Source organism: Poromitra crassiceps (assembly GCF_964638095.1).
Source record: "Poromitra crassiceps genome assembly, chromosome: 2".
In the NCBI taxonomy this organism is placed as follows: Eukaryota; Metazoa; Chordata; class Actinopteri; order Beryciformes; family Melamphaidae; genus Poromitra; species Poromitra crassiceps.
The window spans coordinates 112,796,983-112,820,198 of record NC_139624.1 but is presented as its reverse complement, the minus strand read 5'-3'; the positions used below and the strand labels follow the sequence as shown (position 1 = coordinate 112,820,198).

General features: G+C 44.8%; 1 protein-coding gene and 1 pseudogene across 2 annotated transcripts in view; both read right to left on the bottom strand.

Annotated features, from left to right (window-relative positions):
* The window catches only part of prkdc (protein kinase, DNA-activated, catalytic subunit), a gene marked incomplete at its 5' end in the record, with an annotated part of 156,664 nt that overhangs the window by 8,401 nt on the left and 125,047 nt on the right, over positions 1 to 23,216 (bottom strand). The window contains 14 exons of the mRNA XM_083654725.1: positions 338 to 526; positions 3,758 to 3,959; positions 4,039 to 4,110; positions 4,234 to 4,314; positions 5,191 to 5,283; positions 14,643 to 14,863; positions 15,458 to 15,525; positions 15,673 to 15,880; positions 16,093 to 16,236; positions 16,955 to 17,042; positions 17,515 to 17,726; positions 19,289 to 19,449; positions 22,370 to 22,553; positions 22,844 to 23,037. Coding sequence (XP_083510851.1) covers positions 338 to 526; positions 3,758 to 3,959; positions 4,039 to 4,110; positions 4,234 to 4,314; positions 5,191 to 5,283; positions 14,643 to 14,863; positions 15,458 to 15,525; positions 15,673 to 15,880; positions 16,093 to 16,236; positions 16,955 to 17,042; positions 17,515 to 17,726; positions 19,289 to 19,449; positions 22,370 to 22,553; positions 22,844 to 23,037 — 2,117 coding nt within the window. The remainder of the gene's footprint in view (positions 1 to 337; positions 527 to 3,757; positions 3,960 to 4,038; positions 4,111 to 4,233; positions 4,315 to 5,190; positions 5,284 to 14,642; positions 14,864 to 15,457; positions 15,526 to 15,672; positions 15,881 to 16,092; positions 16,237 to 16,954; positions 17,043 to 17,514; positions 17,727 to 19,288; positions 19,450 to 22,369; positions 22,554 to 22,843; positions 23,038 to 23,216) is intronic.
* On the bottom strand, positions 7,441 to 10,821 carry LOC310772258 (TATA element modulatory factor pseudogene; annotated as a pseudogene). Its single transcript has one exon. The product of its transcript is annotated as a TATA element modulatory factor pseudogene (transcript).

The window sequence follows — 23,216 nt, the reverse complement described above, 5'->3', positions numbered from 1 at the left end:
TAGCACAGGTCCACCCAACCCACCCTGTCTCCCTAGCATTTTTTTCTGCAAATCTAAATATGAGACTGTGGTGACCTCTAGCGGTCACAGCCAAAGGGAACATTGTCGTGTTAACAGCCTGGGAAATAGACCTATGTTTTTCTGGTGAGGATGGTCTCTTTTTAAAATATAAAACATAAGCAACATTCTTGATCAAACGGAAACGATTCATAATTTTGTGAAACCGCCAATTAGAAGGATTATTAGTTGTGAACAATGCCTTAGCAGATGCAGTAAATTACCATAATCGCACACAAATGGCCTCCAGTAGAAAGAGGCCAGAGGAGTGTCAGTGTACCTTCCAGTCCAGCGAGGGCTCCTTGACGAACACGTCCATGGTGTTGAGCAGCAGGTCAGGCTCGGCCCGGTACGCCCGCAGCGAGTGGACCATGACGCTCTGAATCAGACCTGACTCCTTCATGGGCTGCATCAGGTTCACAAACTGCCTGGTCAGCCGGAACGGCATGAGCTCAGGCACCGGGAGGAACTGTCAGGAAACACGGAAACCATTTTAAAACTTTATGTGTACTAGAAATATCACACACCCATTTCTAGAGTGCAACACTTTGTGTGCGAGTAGCTCGCACACAAAGTGCTCACCTGCTCAACTGGCAGTTGAGCAATAGACCCATTTCACGGGGGCCATTTTGTGCCGAAAAGGCAGGGTAAACACAGGTGCAAGCAACACACTAATGAGGGTTTCCACATTCCAATCATTGGAAGTTGGAAACCCTCATTAGTGTTTTGCTTGCACCTGTGTTTAACCTGCCTTTTCGGCACAAAATGGCCCCCGTGAAATGGGTCTATTGTGCGCCCCGCCGCAACCCTCTGCCTTATCATAGTAATGAGATAGTTCACATTATTTGACGTGGGGTTGTTTGAGGTACTTATCAATAGTCAGTGTACTATCTACAGTAGATGGTTGTATAAGGTATTTAATTATAGTCAGTGTACTATCTACAGTAGATGGTTGTATGAGGTACTTGTTGATAGTCAGTGTACTATCTACAGTAGATGGTTGTATGAGGTACTTATTGATAGTCAGTGTACTACCTACAGTAGATGGTTGTATGAGGTACTTATTGATAGTCAGTGTACTACCTACAGTAGATGGTTGTATGAGGTACTTGTTGATAGTCAGTGTACTACCTACAGTAGATGGTTGTATGAGGTACTTATTGATAGTCAGTGTACTACCTACAGTAGATGGTTGTATGATGTACTTATCGATAGTCAGTGTACTACCTACAGTAGATGGTTGTATAAGGTACTTATCGATAGTCAGTGTACTACCTACAGTAGATGGTTGTATGATGTACTTATCGATAGTCAGTGTGTTACCTACAGTAGATGGTTGTATAAGGTACTTATCGATAGTCAGTGTACTACCTACAGTAGATGGTTGTATGAGGTACTTATCGATAGTCAGTGTACTTCCTACAGTAGATGGCTGTATGAGGTACTTGTAGATAGTCAGTGTACTACCTACAGTAGATGGTTGTATGAGGTACTTATTGATAGTCAGTGTATTACCTACGGTAGATGGTTGTATGAGGTATTTAATTATAGTCAGTGTACTACCTACAGTAGATGGTTGTATGAGGTACTTATCGATAGTCAGTGTACTACCTACAGTAGATGGTTGTATGAGGTACTTATCGATAGTCAGTGTACTACCTACAGTAGATGGTTGTATGAGGTACTTATCGATAGTCAGTGTACTATCTACAGTAGATGGTTGTATGAGGTACTTATCGATAGGCAGTGTACTATCTACAGTAGATGGTTGTATGAGGTACTTATCGATAGGCAGTGTACTATCTACAGTAGATGGTTGTATGAGGTACTTATCGATAGGCAGTGTACTACCTACAGTAGATGGTTGTATGAGGTACTTATCGATAGTCAGTGTACTACCTACAGTAGATGGTTGTATGAGGTACTTATTGATAGTCAGTGTATTACCTACAGTAGATGGTTGTATGAGGTACTTATCGATAGTCAGTGTACTACCTACAGTAGATGGTTGTATGAGGTACTTATCGATAGTCAGTGTACTACCTACAGTAGATGGTTGTATGAGGTACTTATCGATAGTCAGTGTACTACCTACAGTAGATGGTTGTATGAGGTACTTATCGATAGTCAGTGTACTACCTACAGTAGATGGTTGTATGAGGTACTTATTGATAGTCAGTGTATTACTGTACCTACAGTAGATGGTTGTATGAGGTACTTATCGATAGTCAGTGTATTACCTACAGTAGATGGTTGTATGAGGTACTTATCGATAGTCAGTGTACTACCTACAGTAGATGGTTGTATGAGGTACTTATTGGTAGTCAGTGTACTACCTACAGTAGATGGTTGTATGAGGTACTTATTGATAGTCAGTGTACTACCTACAGTAGATGGTTGTATGATGTACTTATCGATAGTCAGTGTACTATCTACAGTAGATGGTTGTATGAGGTACTTATTGATAGTCAGTGTACTATCTACAGTAGATGGTTGTATGAGGTACTTATCGATAGTCAGTGTACTACCAACAGTAGATGGTTGTATGAGGTAGTTATCGATAGTCAGTGTACTACCTACAGTAGATGGTTGTATGAGGTACTTATTGATAGTCAGTGTACTACCTACAGTAGATGGTTGTATGAGGTACTTATTGATAGTCAGTGTATTACCTACAGTAGATGGTTGTATGAGGTACTTATTGATAGTCAGTGTACTACCTACAGTAGATGGTTGTATGAGGTACTTATTGATAGTCAGTGTACTACCTACAGTAGATGGTTGTATGAGGTACTTATTGATAGTCAGTGTACTACCTACAGTAGATGGTTGTATGAGGTACTTATTGATAGTCAGTGTATTACCTACAGTAGATGGTTGTATGAGGTACTTATTGATAGTCAGTGTACTACCTACAGTAGATGGTTGTATGAGGTACTTATTGATAGTCAGTGTATTACCTACAGTAGATGGTTGTATGAGGTACTTATCGATAGTCAGTGTATTACCTACAGTAGATGGTTGTATGAGGTACTTATTGATAGTCAGTGTACTACCTACCGTAGATGGTTGTATGAGGTACTTATTGATAGTCAGTGTACTATCTACAGTAGATGGTTGTATGAGGTACTTATTGATAGTCAGTGTACAACCTACAGTAGATGGTTGTATGAGGTACTTATTGATAGTCAGTGTACTACCTACAGTAGATGGTTGTATGAGGTACTTATTGATAGTCAGTGTACTACCTACAGTAGATGGTTGTATGAGGTACTTATTGATAGTCAGTGTATTACCTACAGTAGATTGTGGTCGGCGCGCTCCACATTACATATTCACAACCGCAGAACTTCCATATTCCTACGCATGCCGAACATGATCCAAACAGAGATCTGCGGCGTAATACAGTGCATAGGAATACGTAAGTTCTACAGTTGCAAAGATTTAGTGCAAAAGGAAAGGGTGCTTGACTGCAAGTTAAAGCGCTGAAAATGTTAATATAGCATACACTTAAACTGATACTGATGTGTTTAGGTGGGCCTTCTTTTAGGTGGCTACTTGCTGCTGTGCTGCAGCTTTCTACTTTTCCAAACTGGGAGCATACAGATCGCAATCTACTGCAGGCAATACACTTGCTATGGATTAGTACCTCATACAAGCCCACGTCAAATATTCAGAACAATCCCTTTGAATGCCTGACCTGTGTGGCCGAACCGAATGCGTGACCAAAGTCGATGCCGATCATGCCTCCCGTTTCCATGTTGATCATAAAGTTGGAGAGATGGCGGTCTCCGATGCCCAGGATCCAGTGGCTCACGCACAGCAGGGCATGGGAGCTGACAAAGTGGGTGCGCAGGGAGAGGAAGGCCTCCGGACTGGTGCACATCTTCATAAACGCTCTCCTGTAACCACAAAATAGAAGGAGTTACTCTCCGTGTTCACCTTGATGGGAAGCTTGTGCTGAGTAGAGCTTGTACTCACCTGAGCAGGTCACCGGGCACAAGCTGGGACACTTTCACAAAGTTGTTGACCGTCTCGGCACGACTCGCCCTCCTGGCAAAGGAAAATTATTAGTATTAACAAATAAAGATCATCAATTGTGGTCATAATAACTAGGTGTAGCTAATGGCATATTTTATTAAAATTAAATCACAAATGAAAGTTCAGCAGACTTACTTGTAAGCCTCGTTGTATCTTAAAATACCTTGCACCTTTGGAGCAACTTTGGAAAGCCAATTATCATAGGCATCAGTGGGCCTTGAAGGGAGAAAAAGAAGAGAAAAGTCACCACACACTGTATCAATTATTATTGCTAAACAAAGACTACATTTTAGGTGAAAAACTTGCATGTGCAAATAGTGACTCTACTAAAGGTGTGAATGAAGTTGATTTTTTACTTGTTTAAATTGTCAAACCCTTCAAAAACCATGTATCTATTTACCTTATTATAATTTGAGAAGTGTCCGTGTGCGTGCGTGTGACCAGAATTTCGTCCGGCCGCGGCTGTGCCGCTTTACGTGCAATCGGGCTGAAACTTTCAGGGGTTGTAAAGAGCACCCATGCGCGCGTGCGTGCGGGTGACCTGACGGAGCCGGATTTTTCAATTAGGTGATTGCCCTGATTACCTAATGATGTGATGTCATCCTTCCTGGCTGAGGCTAATAAGTTCAGTGATGATGTCATCAGTGATAATGTCATGTTCCACACCAGCGGGGCCTAACTCACAGGGGGGCTCCCCACGGGTTCGCTAGTATATAAAATTGAGTCCGTGGGCGATGCTTGTTCGTTTCAAGTTCTGTGTTCGGCCACAGCTATGCCGTTTTACGTGCGATCGGGCTGAAGCCTTCAGGGTGTGTAAAGGGCACCCGTGCGGGTGACCTGATGGAGCCAGATTTTTAACATCATTATTAGCTAATGATGTGATGTCATCAGTGATGATGATGTCAAAAGTGATGTCATAAGGGCGCAGAGCACGCTCGCTCGATGTCTAGTCATTATAAATGGCATTATGATAAAAAATATCAATATGATTACTCATATGATGGATGCCCTATGCAGAATACACTGCTGTTTCCCAGCTCAGCTTACATTCACTATACATCTGATGGACCCCTCCACCACAGAACAACCTACCTTAATACCATCTTCTGCTCCTCCTCAGTCCTGCTGCTCCACAGCAAATCTTTCAGGGTGCAGGTATTCTCCATCCATTCAATCAGACCAATTCTGAAAGGCAGTAAGAGTATTCATATATTAAATAGCCTATCACCCTAGCTAATGTGAGTTTGTTGACAGGTTTTTCCCACAAGGAAGTATGATTCACTCTCGTAACAACTGCCAGTCTGTAGGCATTCATACATGTATTCTGTATGTGCCTAGTCTCTTAAAACACGAGTTGGCTCCCGCAATTTTCAAATGCTTCCGCCTACACGTCTGTGAACTTCAAGATGGGAAAACTTGGCCAAAGCGGAAAGGGAAACTCAGGGAAAATAATGTGCGATGATAGGGGGATATCCCGGATGTCCCGCCTAAAGGCAGGTGTGATTGGAGAAATACGAGTGGATGTCCTGCCTAAAAGTGGGACATCCAACCTCCTTCGTCCCACCTAAAGGCGGGACATCCACTCGTATTTCTCCAATCACCTCCATCAGTTCAAACTTCCTCTGGTCTGAAGCGGGTTTTTCCCCCCAACTTCCTTTGACCAGGCTCTGTGTGCATTAAGTAGAGACTACATATGATGCATTCACAGAATGTAGAAGAGACTTGAGAGACTAGTACAGTGTATGTGCCTAATTTGATTCCAAAACAAAACCCAGATGAACAAGGCAACAGTAACAGATGCATCATCCCTCGTATACCCTTTTCCATTGACACTTTTGGCCACACCGAGCCGAGCCAAACCAAGCCGAGCTGATTTGCGTTCCATTACCAGTTCAAATGTGCCAAGCTGCGCCCGCCACACTTAAAGGGGGACTTAACCCCCCAGATTTCTGGCAAAACGGTATTCTACTTGATTTGAAAATTCTGCAGGCAAGATGGCCGCCTATAGTCCCTTGTACCCTGGCAGAATTCCTATCCCATAAACTAACTAAAAACTTGGCCAATAAGTATGTAACATACAAAATAAAACAAACAGTAATGTCTTCATTTGATGTAGAATGCAGAGGACATGTAACTGGTTTGTTAAACTCGCATTCCAGGAATATTGTATTTACCGCAATGCTCCAGATAACGCAACTGGCTCGCGCCTCAGTGAGCGTGTTTGTCCAGGAACCCACTCGCTTTGCGCCAGAACACACTCAATTTGGAGGGAGGAACACGCCAGGATTGGCCAACACCAGTGCCCAGACCTGTCAAATCAAATCATCGACAGAGATGCTATGGCCTGCCTCCCAACCCCTCTTTTGTATGACAGGCAGTATTTTCAGTGTATCAGAGATAGAGAACGTTATAAATATAGCCACGTTATAAACAACTAACGCTGGTGGTCCGTATGGAAACAGTGTTACTCCAAATGGTTAAAAGTTATATCAATTTGGTCATTAAGTGGCGTTTTACTGCCATGTAACATAACTAACTAGCCGCTAACATTAGCCACAGTAGGCGATTACCCATGATGCATTGCACTGTTAAAGGGCTCGCGCTAAAAACGGGTCCATTGGAGTGAATGGAGATGTTGCAACTCTCCTGGCGTGAACTACAGTAATGATCACATGAAGAAAATATTTTTCACATGAGTGGGAAAGGGGGAAGTACGCCGTGATGTCAGGTTGTACCGTTTTGGAGGGCAAAAAAGGAAGCAGGTTTGAACCCATAGAGGGCACTTATGCTGTTGAAAATGATCAAGTTTGTAGAACATTATAAATTTGGTCTCAAATGTGGAAATTTTGACCAGAATTCTTCACACACCACCCCAAAAGCCATTGGTTAAAAGCTGAAAAAAGTGTTTTGGGGGTAAGTCCTGCTTTAAATATCTAGAGTATCTGATGATTAAAATAAAATAATAAACAAAGATAAATACATTTATTTTGATGAACATAAGATTCTCTCCCTCATCTTTTACAATAAATGCATGTCTTCATGAGTTGGTTTATTGTGTTTAAGTGGTACAGCCACTTCTATAATTGACATGTGTGTCCATCTGTTTAACCCGAGATGCGAGCACGAGATGTAGCTTACGCCCCTCACCCCAGCTCTACAAGAGTGGAGACAGTAAGCGCCGTGGCTAAAGGCTGATGAAACACACATGTGCACACACGCACGCACAGTGCCAGAGAGGGGAGAGGTGAAGAAGGGTCCGACCTGTGTGAACCAGCACCGCTTACTTCAACACCTAGGTGTGATTTTTTTGTTCGTGTCCCATATGCCAGACGGAGCAGCCATTTATTTCTGGTTCTTGAGTAGTTCATCGATCTGGGTTTTGAACATGTTCTTGACATCTTCTAGGTCCAGCCTCAGTTCCTCTGCCACCTCAGCCTTCTCTCCGTACATCTGCAGGATGGTGTTGTGCTTCTGCTCCAGATCCTTGAGCTGAATTTTCAGCTTAGGGATTTCCTTCACCATGTCCTCCATCTCATCGTTCTGATTGGTGAGCCACACCAGCTCTTCCGCCATGACAGACCGACTCCTCTTCAGACTAGAGATCTCCATCTGTAGCTGTGCTATCTCTCCTCCTCTCAATTTTAGCTGGGACTGGAGGTTCTCTATGATGCTGGAGCCTCCAGACAGCCTGGCAGCCTCGTACAAGTTGGTCACGCTTATGGACATGGGTATGGTGCCCAGCGAGTGGTCCAGAGAGCCATCCTGCAAAAGCATAGAGGTGTGCAGACCAGCATTGTCCGCCCCACTGATGGAGCTATAACGGAATAGGGAGGGGGTGGAGGAGGCTGGGGGCTCCCCAACAGAGTGAGTCATGGTCTTCCACTCCTTTTCCTTGAGGGCCTCTTGTGCTAGGTAGCATTTCTTCTTCTCTTGCTCCACCCTCATCTTCTCCATATCTAGCTGATTGGTAAGCAGCAGCTTTTCTTTCTTAGCCTCTTCTAGCACTCGACTGTGCTGTCCTCGCAGATTCTCCAATTCAAAATGCTCGCTGCTGCTCTCATCCTCCAGTTTCTCTCTCTTGTTCTTCTCAGCATCCAGCTGCCCCAGGACATGGCCCTTCTCCTGGCGGAGCAGGGAATTCTGAGACTCCAAAGAGGCCAGCTGGGACTTGATGGCCAGCAGTTCCTCTGTTGCCGAATGCTCCTTCTCCACAGCAACAGCCAGCTGTGCCTGTGCATCTGCTAGTCTGTCAGAGATGCCCTTCTCCAGTTTTTCCCAGGATGCCATCTGTCGCCCCAGTGAAGCCTGGAGGTTCTCATTCTGTCGCAGTAGGGGCCGCGTTGCCAAGGTAACACTCTGACTGAGCTCCTGGTTCCTAGTCTCTGCCTCCTGACGGCTCTGTTGCAGCTCACTGATCTCCTCCCTCAGATCATCTTCCCTGCCTTGCTGCTGTTCAGCCCTCTGCAGAGCCAGCCTCAGCTCAGCCACAGCCTCCTGCTGCATGTGGGCTTCCTCCCGGGCCTTCTTCAGGGCAAGGCTCAGCTGCTCCTTTGCCAGCCTGATGAGCTCTGTCTCCTGGACTTCACTTGCCCTGCTGGCATTGGCTTTGTGGAGCTCTGCCAACTCCGTATAAGAGTTGTCAAGAGCAGCCTGGATGCTCCTGTTCTTCTCCTGCAGCTCCTCGAAGTCTGAGTGCAACTGGCTCATCTCCTTCTCCTGACGCTCCCCAGCAGCGTTCAGCTTTTTGATGTTCTCTCTGTGCTGTTTCTCCACCTCCTCCTTCCCATCCAGAACCTGCTGCAGGTGCTTCAGCTCCTCCTCGTGTTCCTTGATTTTCTTGTTCAGCTTGGTAATCTTAGTGTCGTTCTCTTTCTCCTTCACACGTAGCTTCTTGATGATGTTGCAGTGCTGCAACTGCTGCTTGGACAGCTTCTCACCTTCTTTCATCAGGCCTCTGATCTGCTCCTCCTTCTCTCTGATGATCTCGATTGTATCTTTGGAATTCAGCCTGGTGGATAGCTCGTCCCGCAAGCCCTTAATCTCATTCTTTGCAATGTCCCTCTCCTTGCAGGCAAGCTGAGCCTTCCTCTCTGCATCTGCTATGTGCTGGGTGAACTCATCCCTAAGAGACTGAACAGTGGAGCTCTCCTTCAGGCTTATTACTTCATATTTGAGGTTGTCACACTCCTCCAGCCTGGCCTTGTCCTTGCTGACGGCTAGCAGCTGAGACTCCCTCTTCTCAAGGCGGCTTGACAACTCATCAATGACCTTTTGAAGCTCCAGAACCTGACATGTCGATACACTTTTCATCTCTTCTGTGATTGGTGGGGTAGGATGTTCATCAACCTCGGGGGTGGGACCAGACAGTGTAACATTAGCCTCGGTTTCCTGGTCCTGTTCTGTCAACTCTTCAGGCTGCTCACTATTCATAGGGGTGGCATTCCGTCCACTCTCCTCCATCTCATCCAATGACTGGTCCCTCAGCGTTTCAGTGAATCGCTCTTCCTTCACTACCACGCCCTCTTCCTGATTCTGACAAACATCCAGTGACACAACCATCATGGGCGCAGGGCCGGCAGTGACAGATGCTAGTGTCCGACTCCGAGGGATCTCATCATCCAAGTTAACCTCACTGACACTCCAGCTGTCCAGTGTCTGCACGCTGAATGAATCGATGTGCTCAAAAGAGTCTGAGGATGAGCCGCAGCTTTCCGTGAGTTTGCGGTAGTCCTCCAGACGAGGGGAATTACCACAGGTAGAGGCTGAGAGAAGCTCGAAGGAGGCCTGCATTAGGTGAAGGCCAGTCTTTCCCTCTGCTGTCTCCTGTCTGGAGCTGGCCGAGCTCTCACTCAGCACAGTCTCATGGTCCAGCGCCTCAATGTCACTGGTGGTGGAGGTGCCCGAGGAGAAGTTGCTGACTGGAAGGGAGGGGGTATCATTTTGGCTGTCCCCCATCTTTGGCTCTTTGGGGTCCAAGAGTATCTCCTTAGAGAGTGGGGAAAGTGACGGCTCATAAGTGGCAGAGCCTTTAGGTTCAGAGGCAACAGCAGAAGGTTCATTTGAGGGAGTCGGTGACTGTTCTGCTTTTGAATCCACGGGTACTGTTGAGCTGAAATCTATTTCTGCTCTGCTCTTATTGGTCATTTTGCTGTCAGAGTCACAAGGATCACCACAGTGAGATGAAAGAGGCTGCAGGGGGATGGTGTCTGGATAAGGTACTGCTGGTGAGGACTCACACTCAACCGGCTGGCTCCCAGCAGCTTCCTGATTCTCTTGACTCTTGTCAGTACGTCCTAACATTTGAGGCTCCACATCATTTTGGACCACATCCTCTTTGCTTTTCTTTCCCTTCTCCTGAGGCCACCTTTGGGACATAGCAGGAGGTACAGACATTACCTGTTTTTTTTTAAAGCCCTGTGCATCTCCAGGGGGCCGAAAGGCACTGAAAAAGTTCTCAGATTCATCCACAACTGTGCGGGTGACAGGATCAGTGATGGCATCAGATGAAGGAGTCTGGCTCCTCTCCTCTGGGGGCTCGTCCCACTGTGTCATTCCTCCTCCACTTAGCTGAATCTTTCCAGGTAGATCATCATAGGGCATCACAACAGTGTCATTCCACTGGTCCTCCTCGTTGATGTCCAGAACCTGGTCAATGGACTTCTGAGCTGTTGCCAAAGCTTGTTTAGCGAAGGTGGACAGGTGCGATATGTTAAACCAACTCATATCATTTTGGCTAGCCAAAATGAGTTGGTTTAACGCACCCGTGTTTTGTGATGTCACACCAATGTGCGATGTCACACCGATAACATCACAATTGCTCGACTGACATCACTGGTGACATCACAATTGCTTGAGTGTGAATGTAGAATACACCCCCACATTATGACATCATTGTGATATATGACCTGGCCACTGGTGAGAGTTTTGAGAATGTAGGGAAACAGTGGATGAAGAAATCCAGAAGGAGGCGATAATGCAACATAAAGGATGCCAACTGCCATAAAACACCACAGAAGAAGACCTGGCCACTTTCTTTCTTTCAGACACACCCCCTAGTGGTCCTGCCATAAAAACAATAACAAGACACGGAGTCTTCTTCTTCTGTAGTGTTTTATGGCAGTTGGCATCCTTTATCTTGCATTACCGCCTACTTCTGGATTCATCCATCTACTGTTTCCCTACATCTCTGCTCTCCGACACGTCTAAATCAGACACGGATTCTAACTGTGCATTCACACCGGGACGACCATCATAGATCATGACAGAGATGTCATCGGTGTGACATCATTGGCGACCTGGCCACCTTCTTTCTTTCGTGGGGATATAAAAGCAGTTAGCACTAGTTCAGCAGGCAGCAGCGGGCTGCCATTGTAGCACTCCCCGGTCAGCAAGCGGACCGCTTGTTGTGACCCACGTCCCTCATTAAAAGCACTTCATACTCCCAGAGCTGGTGTAAACCATATAGAAACCCTGCTTTAACTCCAAAAGCAACCTGTTATGTTTGTTTTCTAAAGTATAGAGTTGTACGGCCGTCGGACCATATACTAATATTTGGGCTATTGGCCAGCTAGAGGGCTAGCTGACCATGCTATTGTCTGTCTTAGCTTACATTTGCTTTGCTTTTTATTCTTTCTTCTGTTCTTTTCCTTTGTATTTTTGTATTTTAATTATTGCGTGTCATGTAATGTCTATTTTGTCTTGGACCCCAGGAAGACTAGCTGTCGTCTACGCGGCAGCTAATGGGGATCCTTTTAATAAACAAATCTCGCTAACGTTACATGTAAGCTAACCGTAAGCTAACGTAGCTAGCTACTGGGCAGAGTCATGCTCTGTTTGGAGACCAATAATAAGGAAAACAAATTTTCGCATTTACATAAAAAACGTCAACATCACATAGTGTCTTTTCTTTAATCTGGAGGGAGCATTTTTCAGTAAAAAGTGAAACGTCATATGGCTTATAGTGGGACTTTCCATGCCTGGCACTTCAATAGAACTGGCCCCAATGCCCTCTATTTATTTTTTGTATTGACTATTGAGTGATAACCTGACGCTGCCAGATGGACGGTATAGCTCCACATACGTTTCACTAAACCAGTCGATCTGGGAATGCAGTAACCAGACCCGCTGACGGAGGCGGGCACTTTTTCCAAGCTACTTGGCAGGTGATTGGATGACCCATCTGTCTATCACCGCTGGTGGGTGTTAACTTCAACTCTCCGTGGTATTCATTGATTGAGTCCTCACCGTCGTAAAGTCACCTTCGAAGCATGAAGTTAAATTATAACGAACTAGTTGTGTGGCTTAGCCTTCCCAAATGTTGAGGGTCGTTTTTTAGAATTTAATACATAGAATTGGGAACGTTACATTCAATTTCATTCAGACTGCCTGTCACTTCCGCGGCGGCAGCCATGTTGACGAGTGAAAAGAACTACAAAGACCATGTACCCACTACTTGCCCAGACGAGCCTGAGCCCGCCTAAGGCTCCCGCTGATTCGTCGGGCCGGCATGGTTCGGCCAATCATCTTAACTGCCTGTGCATGACAAGATGGATTACGTCGAGAGAATCTCTTTTGATCTCGCAAGGTTATCCATCTTGCAAGCAAGGTTAACTGAGTAATACACTTTACTAAAACAATATCAGAAGTGTTCTTTGTTATCATATTGTATCGGCTAGGAGAAGCAGATATTTATCGGTTATCATATCGGCTGAAAAAATCCATATCGTGCATCCCTACACGTAGCCTATCTGTAAATATTTAACACTCATTGTTTGTGTGTCTGTATGTGCTTGCTAGTCTCTCTCCTCTCTGATTTTAAGGGTGCTTTCTCACTGGTCCCCCAGTACAATTCCTGAGCACACTTGTCCCCAAATTGACATCAGTTTCAGAACTTTTGATGAGTGTGGACGTTGCGTTGCATTCCTTGCCCGGGTGCGGAATGAGGAACTGTGACCGGGTCCACTTGAAAATGTGGTCTGGGGAACGGAACACTTGCAAATGTGAACGCCAACCATTCCGAACCACATAGACAAAACATGGGCGAGGATACACTCCAGGCGTAGTTGATGACGCAAGTGTGTTCCCGAGCGCGGAATAAATTTTGTAATGTGAAAGGTGACCAGCGGGGGAGAGGGGCAATCATGCCCAGGCGTGGAACGAAAGCAATCGTTCCCAGTGAGAAAGCACCCTTAAGCTGTGTTCACACCATAAAAAATGTGACACCAAAAGCCAAATGCCTTGCCGCTAAAATTATCAAATTCCAAGCCTGCAGAATCAAAATTGATGACTTGGACTCGGGTAATGGGGACTCGACTCGGACTCTTCTTTGGTGACTCGGGCTCGAATACTGGGGACTCAGATATAGTGACTCAACTACAACACTGCCGTGGTATACCTTTAAATCGGAAACTGGCCCATGCCTAATAACAAATGTTTACCATTTTACAGACGCAACTTTTTGGCCACTAGTAGTAACAGCCATCATGGTATATAGCCCGCTGCTTCTCGACAAGTGCGTTCATCAATTAAAGACACACCTTCAAGTGGGTAGCCCTGTTGTAATTGAAATGCCAATCCGGGTGCCACGCCAGACGAGCACATGTATGGAAAAAGGGGTGCTAGTTTCATTGGATGGCCGGACAGACACAAGCTGATCCATAGTCCCCAAAATCTCATAGCATGGGAGACTTCAGGCTTGACCTGGTGAAGGTGCTGACCTGATGGTGATGACTTGGTATGTGCTGACCTGGTGGTGATGGTGATGACTTGGTATGTGCTGACCTGGTGGTGATGACTTGGTATGTGCTGACCTGGTGGTGATGGGGATGACTTGGTATATGCTGACCTGGTGATGATGGGGATGACTTGGTATGTGCTGACCTAGTGGTGATGAGGATGACTTGGTATGTGCTGACCTGGTGATGATGGGGATGACTTGGTATGTGCTGACCTGGTGATGATGGGGATGACTTGGTATGTGCTGACCCGGTGATGATGGGGATGACTTGGTATGTGCTGACCTAGTGGTGATGGGGATGACTTGGTATGTGCTGACCTGGTGGTGATGGGGATAACTTGGTATGTGCTGACCTGGTGGTGATGGGGATGACTTGGTATGTGCTGACCTAGTGGTGATGGGGATGACTTGGTATGTGCTGACCTGGTGGTGATGGGGATAACTTGGTATGTGCTGACCTGGTGGTGATGGGGATGACTTGGTATGTGCTGACCTAGTGGTGATGGGGATGACTTGGTATGTGCTGACCTGGTGATGATGGGGATGACTTGGTATGTGCTGGCCTGGTGGTGATGGGGATGATTTGGTATGTGCTGACCTGGTGGAGATGGGGATGACTTGGTATGTGCTGACCTAGTGGTGATGGGGATGACTTGGTATGTGCTGACCTGGTGATGATGGGGATGACTTGGTATGTGCTGGCCTGGTGGTGATGGGGATGATTTGGTATGTGCTGACCTGGTGGAGATGGGGATGACTTGGTATGTGCTGACCTGGTGGTGATGGGGATGACTTGGTATGTGCTGACCTGCTGGTAATGGGGATGACTTGGTATGTGCGTAGCGTCAGGCCTCTGTGTGTGCAGGCTGTGTTGTGGCTGAGCACGATGTTCATGACACTGAACAGCTGCTCGATGCGCTGATCCTGCCGCAGGTCCTCGCCGCCCTTCACCAGGAAGGGGTGGTCGCGCTCGTCGTCCCCACGGATAATCAGACGCTTGGGCCGGCGGATGGAGCTCATCACTTTCACCTGCAGGGCATAAATATTAATCCAAAATGCAGAGAATCGCGATTTTCTTTAAGATAAATAGATAGCCGAAACTACTTTGTAAACATGTACAGGCAAACAAGGAACTTGATCTTTGTTTAGTTCTCGGTGTATGGATTACTACGAAAATGACATTTCACGTAAATATGGATGCCTTCCAGACAACTGGGACGGGAGTGTTTTTTTTTACAACAGCGCTCCCGCCTTGACGTTGCAGTGGAACCACTGAGCGGAACAACTGATTAGCCTTCAGTTCTTATCAATTTCAGCTCTTTGGCGCAGAATCGTCAAAGGTGTCCTGCTTTGCTACTGCGATTGGTCAGAGTTCTATGATTGACACAGACAGCAACCAGTCAGTGGTGGATAGGCTTGAGTCCAGTCCCTAATGAAGGATTGGTTGGGGCTGGTTACCATGCTAATACACTATAACATAGCCAAAGATATTATGATAATAGATCAGATAAACAAATTCAAAGAGCCCCAAACGTAACAAATACACACAAATTTGATTGAATCAAGTAATTTCTTCGACTGAATAGTTGTTCTACTTTACAGTGAAGGACAATAAAAGCATACCCTTTCATCAAAGCCTGTTATTTTTGCATGATACTCTGGCAAAGGTTTGGATCTGCCATCATATTGCCCTATAATGAGAGATCAAAGATTCATTAGTCAAGAGAACAGAATTCTGTTTCAAATAGGGCTGTCACTTGAATTCTATTTGTACAAGAGATAAAACAACTTAAGATATTGCTGTCATGTAGTCCGAGGCAAGAACTCCAGCTACTGACCAGGGACCTCCAGCTCATTGCAGAAGGCATCTGCTTTAAAGCCACTCAGCCAGGGCGAGTATTCCTTCAAGTTCCCGGGTTCCTTCTGAAATCCACGCATGGAAGCCACCAGCTTGTCCACCTGCTGCACGAAGCTTTTGTCTTTCCTCTTCTCAAACAGTTTGCTGCCTTTAGGCCCCAACAGCTTCTCCAAATCCTTAGCAAATTTCTGTTGAACGTTAAAAGAAAGGCGGCCACAATGAATACCAGAATATCCCAAAGACTCCTATATCCAGTTCATTTGATGTTCTAAACAGCTGGTCACAATAAGATGGATCTTAGGGATTACCGCTTAGAATTTAGGAATAGAATGACAAATGTGTTTTTGTAGTTCATACTCTTTACTAGTCTTGACGTACCAGATGAAAGCAAGCTACCAACCTGGACAAACTTCTTGCGGAATGCTCCATAACAGTCTGCACTACGATCCCCAAGGGAAGTACGCATCTCCTCGTACATGCGGCCCATCCTCTTCGCGTCAAAACCGGGTTTTTCCAACTCATTTTTCACGTCGTCCCACCAATCCTGAGACAACGGAGGGTTCAAATTGAGGTTTTCAAACGGAGGTGTTCTATTTTTATGAATGATCTTCAGCACATCTGCTCTAATTCACCTACATGCAGATGACACTGTGATCTATTCCTCCAAAACCTATATACCGCACAAATTCAGACTGCTCTTGAGACTGATTTTGATGCTGTTCAAAAATGGTTTTCTTTTAACAAACTTTGACTAAATAAGAAGTCCTACAGCATGTTGCTTTGCTCCAAATCTGATTCTCTGCATTTAACCAATAACTGGTCAATCACTTTCTCAGATGGGACTCCACTTGAGAAAGTGGAGGAATTTAAGTATCTGGGCCTTTGGCTTGATTCTCATCTTTCTTTTAAACCCCATATTGATTCAGTAATTAAGAAAATATACTGCAGCCTGAGAATTCTATATCGCTCCATCAACTGCTTCACTCTTCAGGTCAGGAAAATAATTATTTCACAACTGATATTTCCAATACTAGATTATGCAGATGTTGTCTATCAGAGCGCCTCAGAAACAAATCTTCGAGCTCTCAATGTAGTTTACAATAGGAATATGTAGTTTACAATATTTACAATATCGAAAACGAGATTGTTCATCTCAAGGGGTTTATCCTTCTAATAAATTGTGAATTGTGAAATGAAAAGAAAGGCCAAACAGTGGAAAGCGTCTGGCTTTATTTATGCATGGTTGAATTAGTTCTTGCTACCTTAAAAAGCATGTCGGGGTTCGTCAGCTGCTGCAGTGCGTCCACAAAGTTCTTCACAGCTCCTCCCTTTTCCAGCAGGCTCCTGAGCCTGTTGACAAACACGCAATATTAAAAAAAGCACAACATTACTGTATATACAATAACTTCTATAGGTAGAGGGTAGCCTGGTAAAAAACTTCCTGATAACGAGACCTCACATTCTGTTTTGCTCAACTTATCAGTCTGGACTTCCAGCCGCCCACAGCGATTTCCTGAAATGACATGGCATCTCCTGAAGCAACGAGCACTAGCAGGAATGTTAAGTGCAGTTATTGCAGAAATAGACTCAATAACAATTATACAAGAGTATGCACCAGTGAAGTTTCTCTCTGTAAAAGACGTTTTCGCCGTTCTTCCGGATTTGGCGATGCTGATTGGCTGAAGGAGTTGTCTGTCAAGGCAAGTTCTCCCACCCACTGAAATCGCTGTGGGCAGCTGGAAGTCCAGACTTATATGTAGAGCGAAACAGAATGTGAGGTCACGTTATCTTTTTTTTCCAGGCTAGTAGAGAGGCAGAATACCTGTCAACAAACTCCTTCTGTTTGTGTCCCACAGCCGAATCTTCGAACTGGAAGCTCTCACTGCTGATCATCAGTGCGTAAACCAGCGCCTGAGGGTAGCACTCTGCTATCTGCTCAATGCAATGCTGCACCGCCACCGCTTCCGGCTTGTCCAGCAGGGCCACCATTTGACCGATCCAGCCAATCAGCATCCAGCAGGGGACTGTCATCATCTGCTCACAGACAAAGAGTGGCATTACTCAATTACAACAAAAGTGTGTTTGAAATGCATCAAACCAAATGCAGGGCTCCCAGACTCCCTCTATGGCCCTGATGTAAGCTTTCATATCTTTTCCACGACTTTCCATAATCAAGTCAAAGCGCTTCCATCACATTATTCATCACATTATTCAGGGTTTCTGCAGGTTTCAACAAGTTTAATTTAAGACTTTTTTCAGACCTTTTTAAGCCCATTATGAGTACAATTTCATACACATACTGGCAAAAAAAGGAAAAAAAGAAAAGGGGAGGGATATGAAGAAAAATTGGACTTCAATGCTCCTGATATTTTGGGGGATGGCAGCAGGCTTTTTACAGTGGCTTTATGTCTTTAAGTCTTAAAGACTTAAGACATCCCATACAGTACAACTCTAATACCTTTATACCCAGTGTCTAATTTCAGAGTTTTCTTTCCCAGGGTGCATCGGCTTCAAATTTGTTATGCATTGTTATTTGAATGCAACTTTATAAAAGTAACATTAACTTGATAACCAAAACAATTTAAGACCTGGCAAAATTGTATTTAAGACATTTTATATAAATGCAGTCGATTTTAAGACATTTTAAGGCCTACAATTCAGATGATTGGATTTTAGTTTAATCCCGCAGAAACCATGATTATTCCTTCCCGGTTTATCAATGTTGTTTAGCAAGGTGAACAGTCTTGTTTCCACTACAGTTGGTCTTGCTGTGGAGAAAAATACATGCCATATTTCATCTAATTTTGCTTTTATTGACCTCAAATGCAGAGGGCCTTTATTGGAAGCAGGCTTATATTAGAGACTTTATTCTAATTCCCTCTGTTTGATTATTATATTTGCTCATATTTTAGTATGAAGCCTCCTTAGGTAGCTTTTTGCTTTGTTTGTTACTGCAGTGCTTTACGATAAAGCACAGTAATCGACGATGGCATGCTATTCTTGTGTTTTTCCCCCCAACCTTCATTTGTTTATGTCGACCATGCCCCCGGCCATAGGCCCATTTGACAGCAACCGTTTTCAGGTGGTAAAGCAGGAATTAAAGCAGGTGTAATAAATAACATTAATGAGGGCCCTGTCACTGGAACACCTAAATAGAATGGAATCATTAATGATATTGATTACACCTGCTTTACGGCCTGCTTACCACCTCAAAACGGTTGTGAAATGGGTAAATTATCAGCTTTTAATGAGAGGAAATACAATACATACATTCTGGTGTATTGCTGTAAGTGACCCATTTGTAAAATTCCCTGATATTGTTTGGAATATACAGCTCTCTAAATTACATAATATTCAAGACATTTCATTTCCAAGGAAATCCTGCAAAATGAAGCCTAACTAAAAACACAACATTAATGCAACATCTCCACCCCGATTTGTTTCATTCACTTAATGTGAATACAAATATAATAGTCAACTATATTTTCAGAAGCATTCAAAATGTATGCTTTCACCCTTAAAAATCCCATCTTTATATGACATCCATGTTTACTATGAATTTTCATCATAAAGATTTCTGCCAGCCCAAAGCCAACCTCTTTGGTCATGAGGTCCAGTGTCTCAGAGGGGTACAGCTCGATGATCTGCAGCAGACGTGGGAACCTGAGGCGAGCTTCCTCCGAGTTCATCTTCAGTGCTTTCAACGTGCTCTCCACCACATGAACAGGCAGCAATAGCAGCTCCGGAAACTCACTGACTGGAACAAAACACAAACACCTCTGCAATTACTGACCTGTTGGAGGAGGAAACTAACTGACTGGAACAAAACACAAACACCTCTGCAATCACTGACCTGTTGGAGGAGGAAACTAACTGACTGGAACAAAACACAAACACCTCTGCAATCACTGACCTGTTGGAGGAGGAAACACACTCTAACAAAACAAACACCTCTGCAATCACTGAGCTGTTGGAGGAGGAAACTCACTGACTGGAACAAAACAAACACCTCTGCAATCACTGAGCTGTTGGAGGAGGAAACACACTGTAACAAAACAAACACCTCTGCAATCACTGAGCTGTTGGAGGAGGAAACTCACTGACTGGAACAAAACAAACACCTCTGCAATCACTGACCTGTTGGAGGAGGAAACACACTGTAACAAAACAAACACCTCTGCAATCACTGAGCTGTTGGAGGAGGAAACTCACTGACTGGAACAAAACAAACACCTCTGCAATCACTGAGCTGTTGGAAGAGGAAACACACTGTAACAAAACAAACACCTCTGCAATCACTGACCTGTTGGAGGAGGAAACACACTGTAACAAAACAAACACCTCTACGAATGTCACTGACCTGTTGGAGGAGGAAACTAACTGTAACAAAACACCTCTACGAATGTCACTGAGCTGTTGGAGGAGGAAACTCACCGACTGTAACAAAACAAACACCTCTACGAATGTCACTGATCTGTTGGAGGAGGAAACACACTGACTCTAACAAAACAAACACCTCTGCAATCACTGACCTGTTGGAGGAGGAAACACACTGACTGTAACAAAACAAACACCTCTGCAATCACTGAGCTGTTGGAGGAGGAAACTCACTGACTGGAACAAAACAAACACCTCTACGAATGTCACTGACCTGTTGGAGGAGGAAACTAACTGTAACAAAACAAACACCTCTACGAATGTCACTGATCTGTTGGAGGAGGAAACACACTGACTGTAACAAAACAAACACCTCTGCAATCACTGACCTGTTGGAGGAGGAAACACACTGACTGTAACAAAACACAAACACCTCTGCGATCACTGACCTGTTAGAGGAGGAAACTGAGCAGGACTCACACACACGACACGATTTCAGACGGACAAGCCCGTCTTTATTGTCACACACATCAACACATGCACGGAGGGCCACAAACACACACATGCTGACGGTGGCCGGTGAAATTTGTCCTCTGCATTTAACCCATCCTGGCTTTGTCCTTTCCTCCGGGGGCAGGCCAGGAGCAGTGGTCGCTTTCTCGTACAGCGCCCGGGGACCGACTTCGGATGTTGTCGTCACTGGTCGGATGACGATGACGATCTGATCTTCTGCATGTTTTTAATGGGGGGGGGGTTATATACGGAGGAAGCCCCTGGGGGAGCACGGGGAGAACATGCAAACTCCACACAGACAGAAAGGCCCTTACGACGAGATACCCCACCTGGGCAGTAGGCACTGAAGATATGGGGGGAACACAACCACAGCACCCGCAGTGTCCCAGGCGAGAATCGAACTCAGGACCTTCTGACTGCGAGGCGACAGCTCTACCACTGAGCCACCGTGCCAGCACAGCACAACATATAACACAAGTTATCAATACACATAATACTTACAATTTTGAAGGTATTATAAGAAATAACTGATCTCCAGTGTGTCTTAATTTATCTTATACCATGGTCTGAGTAAATACCATTTTCTGATTGGCTGGCAGCTGTGCGTTAAAATCGGACGTAGTTCGGCTCAAGTTTAATCACCGTTCCGAAAATTGCTGTTTATCAAAGCTAATCGCCAAACTTTCTAGCTAAACCGGTGACCGAACAACGCTAGCCTGTGTATGGCGATGTGAGCCAACCTCACCCCATTGTAGCTTGGTTGTAAAAGGGACTAGAATTATTCCTTGTCATCACAACGGTAAGCTCTTGCTTCATAACCTTTCGATTTGGAGTGCAAAACTTTCACCAAAAATTTGTGAGTGATTTAATTTGTTATTGTTGGCAAATTACCATGATATAAGTGGGATAATCAAGGAGTAGGTGTGCGTTAATGGTTTTAAGGCACGACATGGAGGCAAAGAACCACCCGACGCGAAGCAGTGCCTACTTATCCCGTACATACCTTATCATTGAACATTTGCATCCAGCAAAACTTTAGTCAATGATTTGAGAATTGATTTGCTTCATCATGAGAGAGGAGACTATTTTATATATATATATATATTGTCACAGGGTGATATGTGATAGAGATGTATTGTCAGATACCCCCTAATTAGTTGTGTCATGTGACTTGTGACGGAGCACCGGGGTAGACAGGAAGTGGGAGTTGGCTTAGGGTTTATAGCTGTGGCATTTCAGGTGCGCATGCTCTCTCTTAGCTGGTGTTTTGAAGAAAGCCATGGATTCCCTGTTGCCCCATTCTCTAGTCATTTTCCCTCTGATTTCACATATGGATGTGACTGTGTGTTTGATACATTCTTTATAATAGCGTCCCCTAACCCATTGAAGGGAAGCTGTGTGTAACTAGCTTCCACACCCAGGCTTGAGCTGTCCACTGATGCGGAATGACACCGCCCCGGCCTCTCCCAAGGTAAGCCAACCTCCCGTTTATCGATTTCCTGTAAGATACCCTGTTGCTCCGTCAGTTCTGTGTTGTTGTGGCGAGGTTTGGATTGACTAGACACAAGCTTGATCCTATTTTGAGAACCAGACCCGTCACAGTATACATATATATATATATATATATTGTCAGAATCTGCTTTGTTATATATATATATATATATATATATATATATATATATATATATATATATATATTGTCAGAATCTGCTTTGTCAAACAACAGACCGCAGAATGCATTCACTGTCCAATCAGAATTGAGCATTCAATGAAGCCGAGTAACTCACTGGTGTCGCTTTGCTCCTCCTCTCGCAGGCGTTTGTCACAGAAGTTGGCCAGCGCCATGTAGGTCTCTGTGATGCTGCTGCTCTCCACGCAGTCCTGAGTGTAGGATTGGAGCTCTTCGTCAGCCTTTCTGGCTGCTTCGCGCAGCAACCTCCATGCTCGCAGCTGCAGCCCCACTTCCACCTCCTGTTGGAGAAATGCTTTTGAGAGGCTACATGCCTGTATGTTCTGACTCTGAGTCTAGAAGATCAGTTCCCATAAACTTTGACATAATTTGATGGACAATGGCTGTTCTTTTCACATTAGATGCCGCATTTACATGTTCTCCAGTGGAATCGCATAGCCTTTTACACCATTTTATACTTTCACCTGCTTTTCCAAACAATTCTGCATCATGCTCAGTTCTACTGGGAAGACTTTTGTCTCTTCCTGCTATTCTGAGGAAGCAGACAGGAATAGTTACAGTTCAACAGTACCTTTGGACGGTCAGTTGGCCAAGAGGCTCCAGAAAGCGTTACAAGTCTCTCTGCTTTCTCAACCCCAATACCATCCAGGACTGAGGGGCTCCTGCTTACGGCTGAGGCCAGGATATGGTAAGATGTTCCCTGCAGTATCTTTTGGTATCTGACTACTTTGGCAGTGGCATTCTGACAATCAGACTGAAGATCATCTGCAGAAGAAAAGACAGGGTTCCCACACTTGAAATTCAAGGACTTTTCTTCAATGACTTTCCAGTTTCCAAGCCCAATTCCCTCAAATTGAAGGACCCAACACAGCATAGTTTGAGACAAGGATCGAGGTTAATTACTGTTACAACACTGTGAATCTTTAGAATAAAAACTAGCAGGC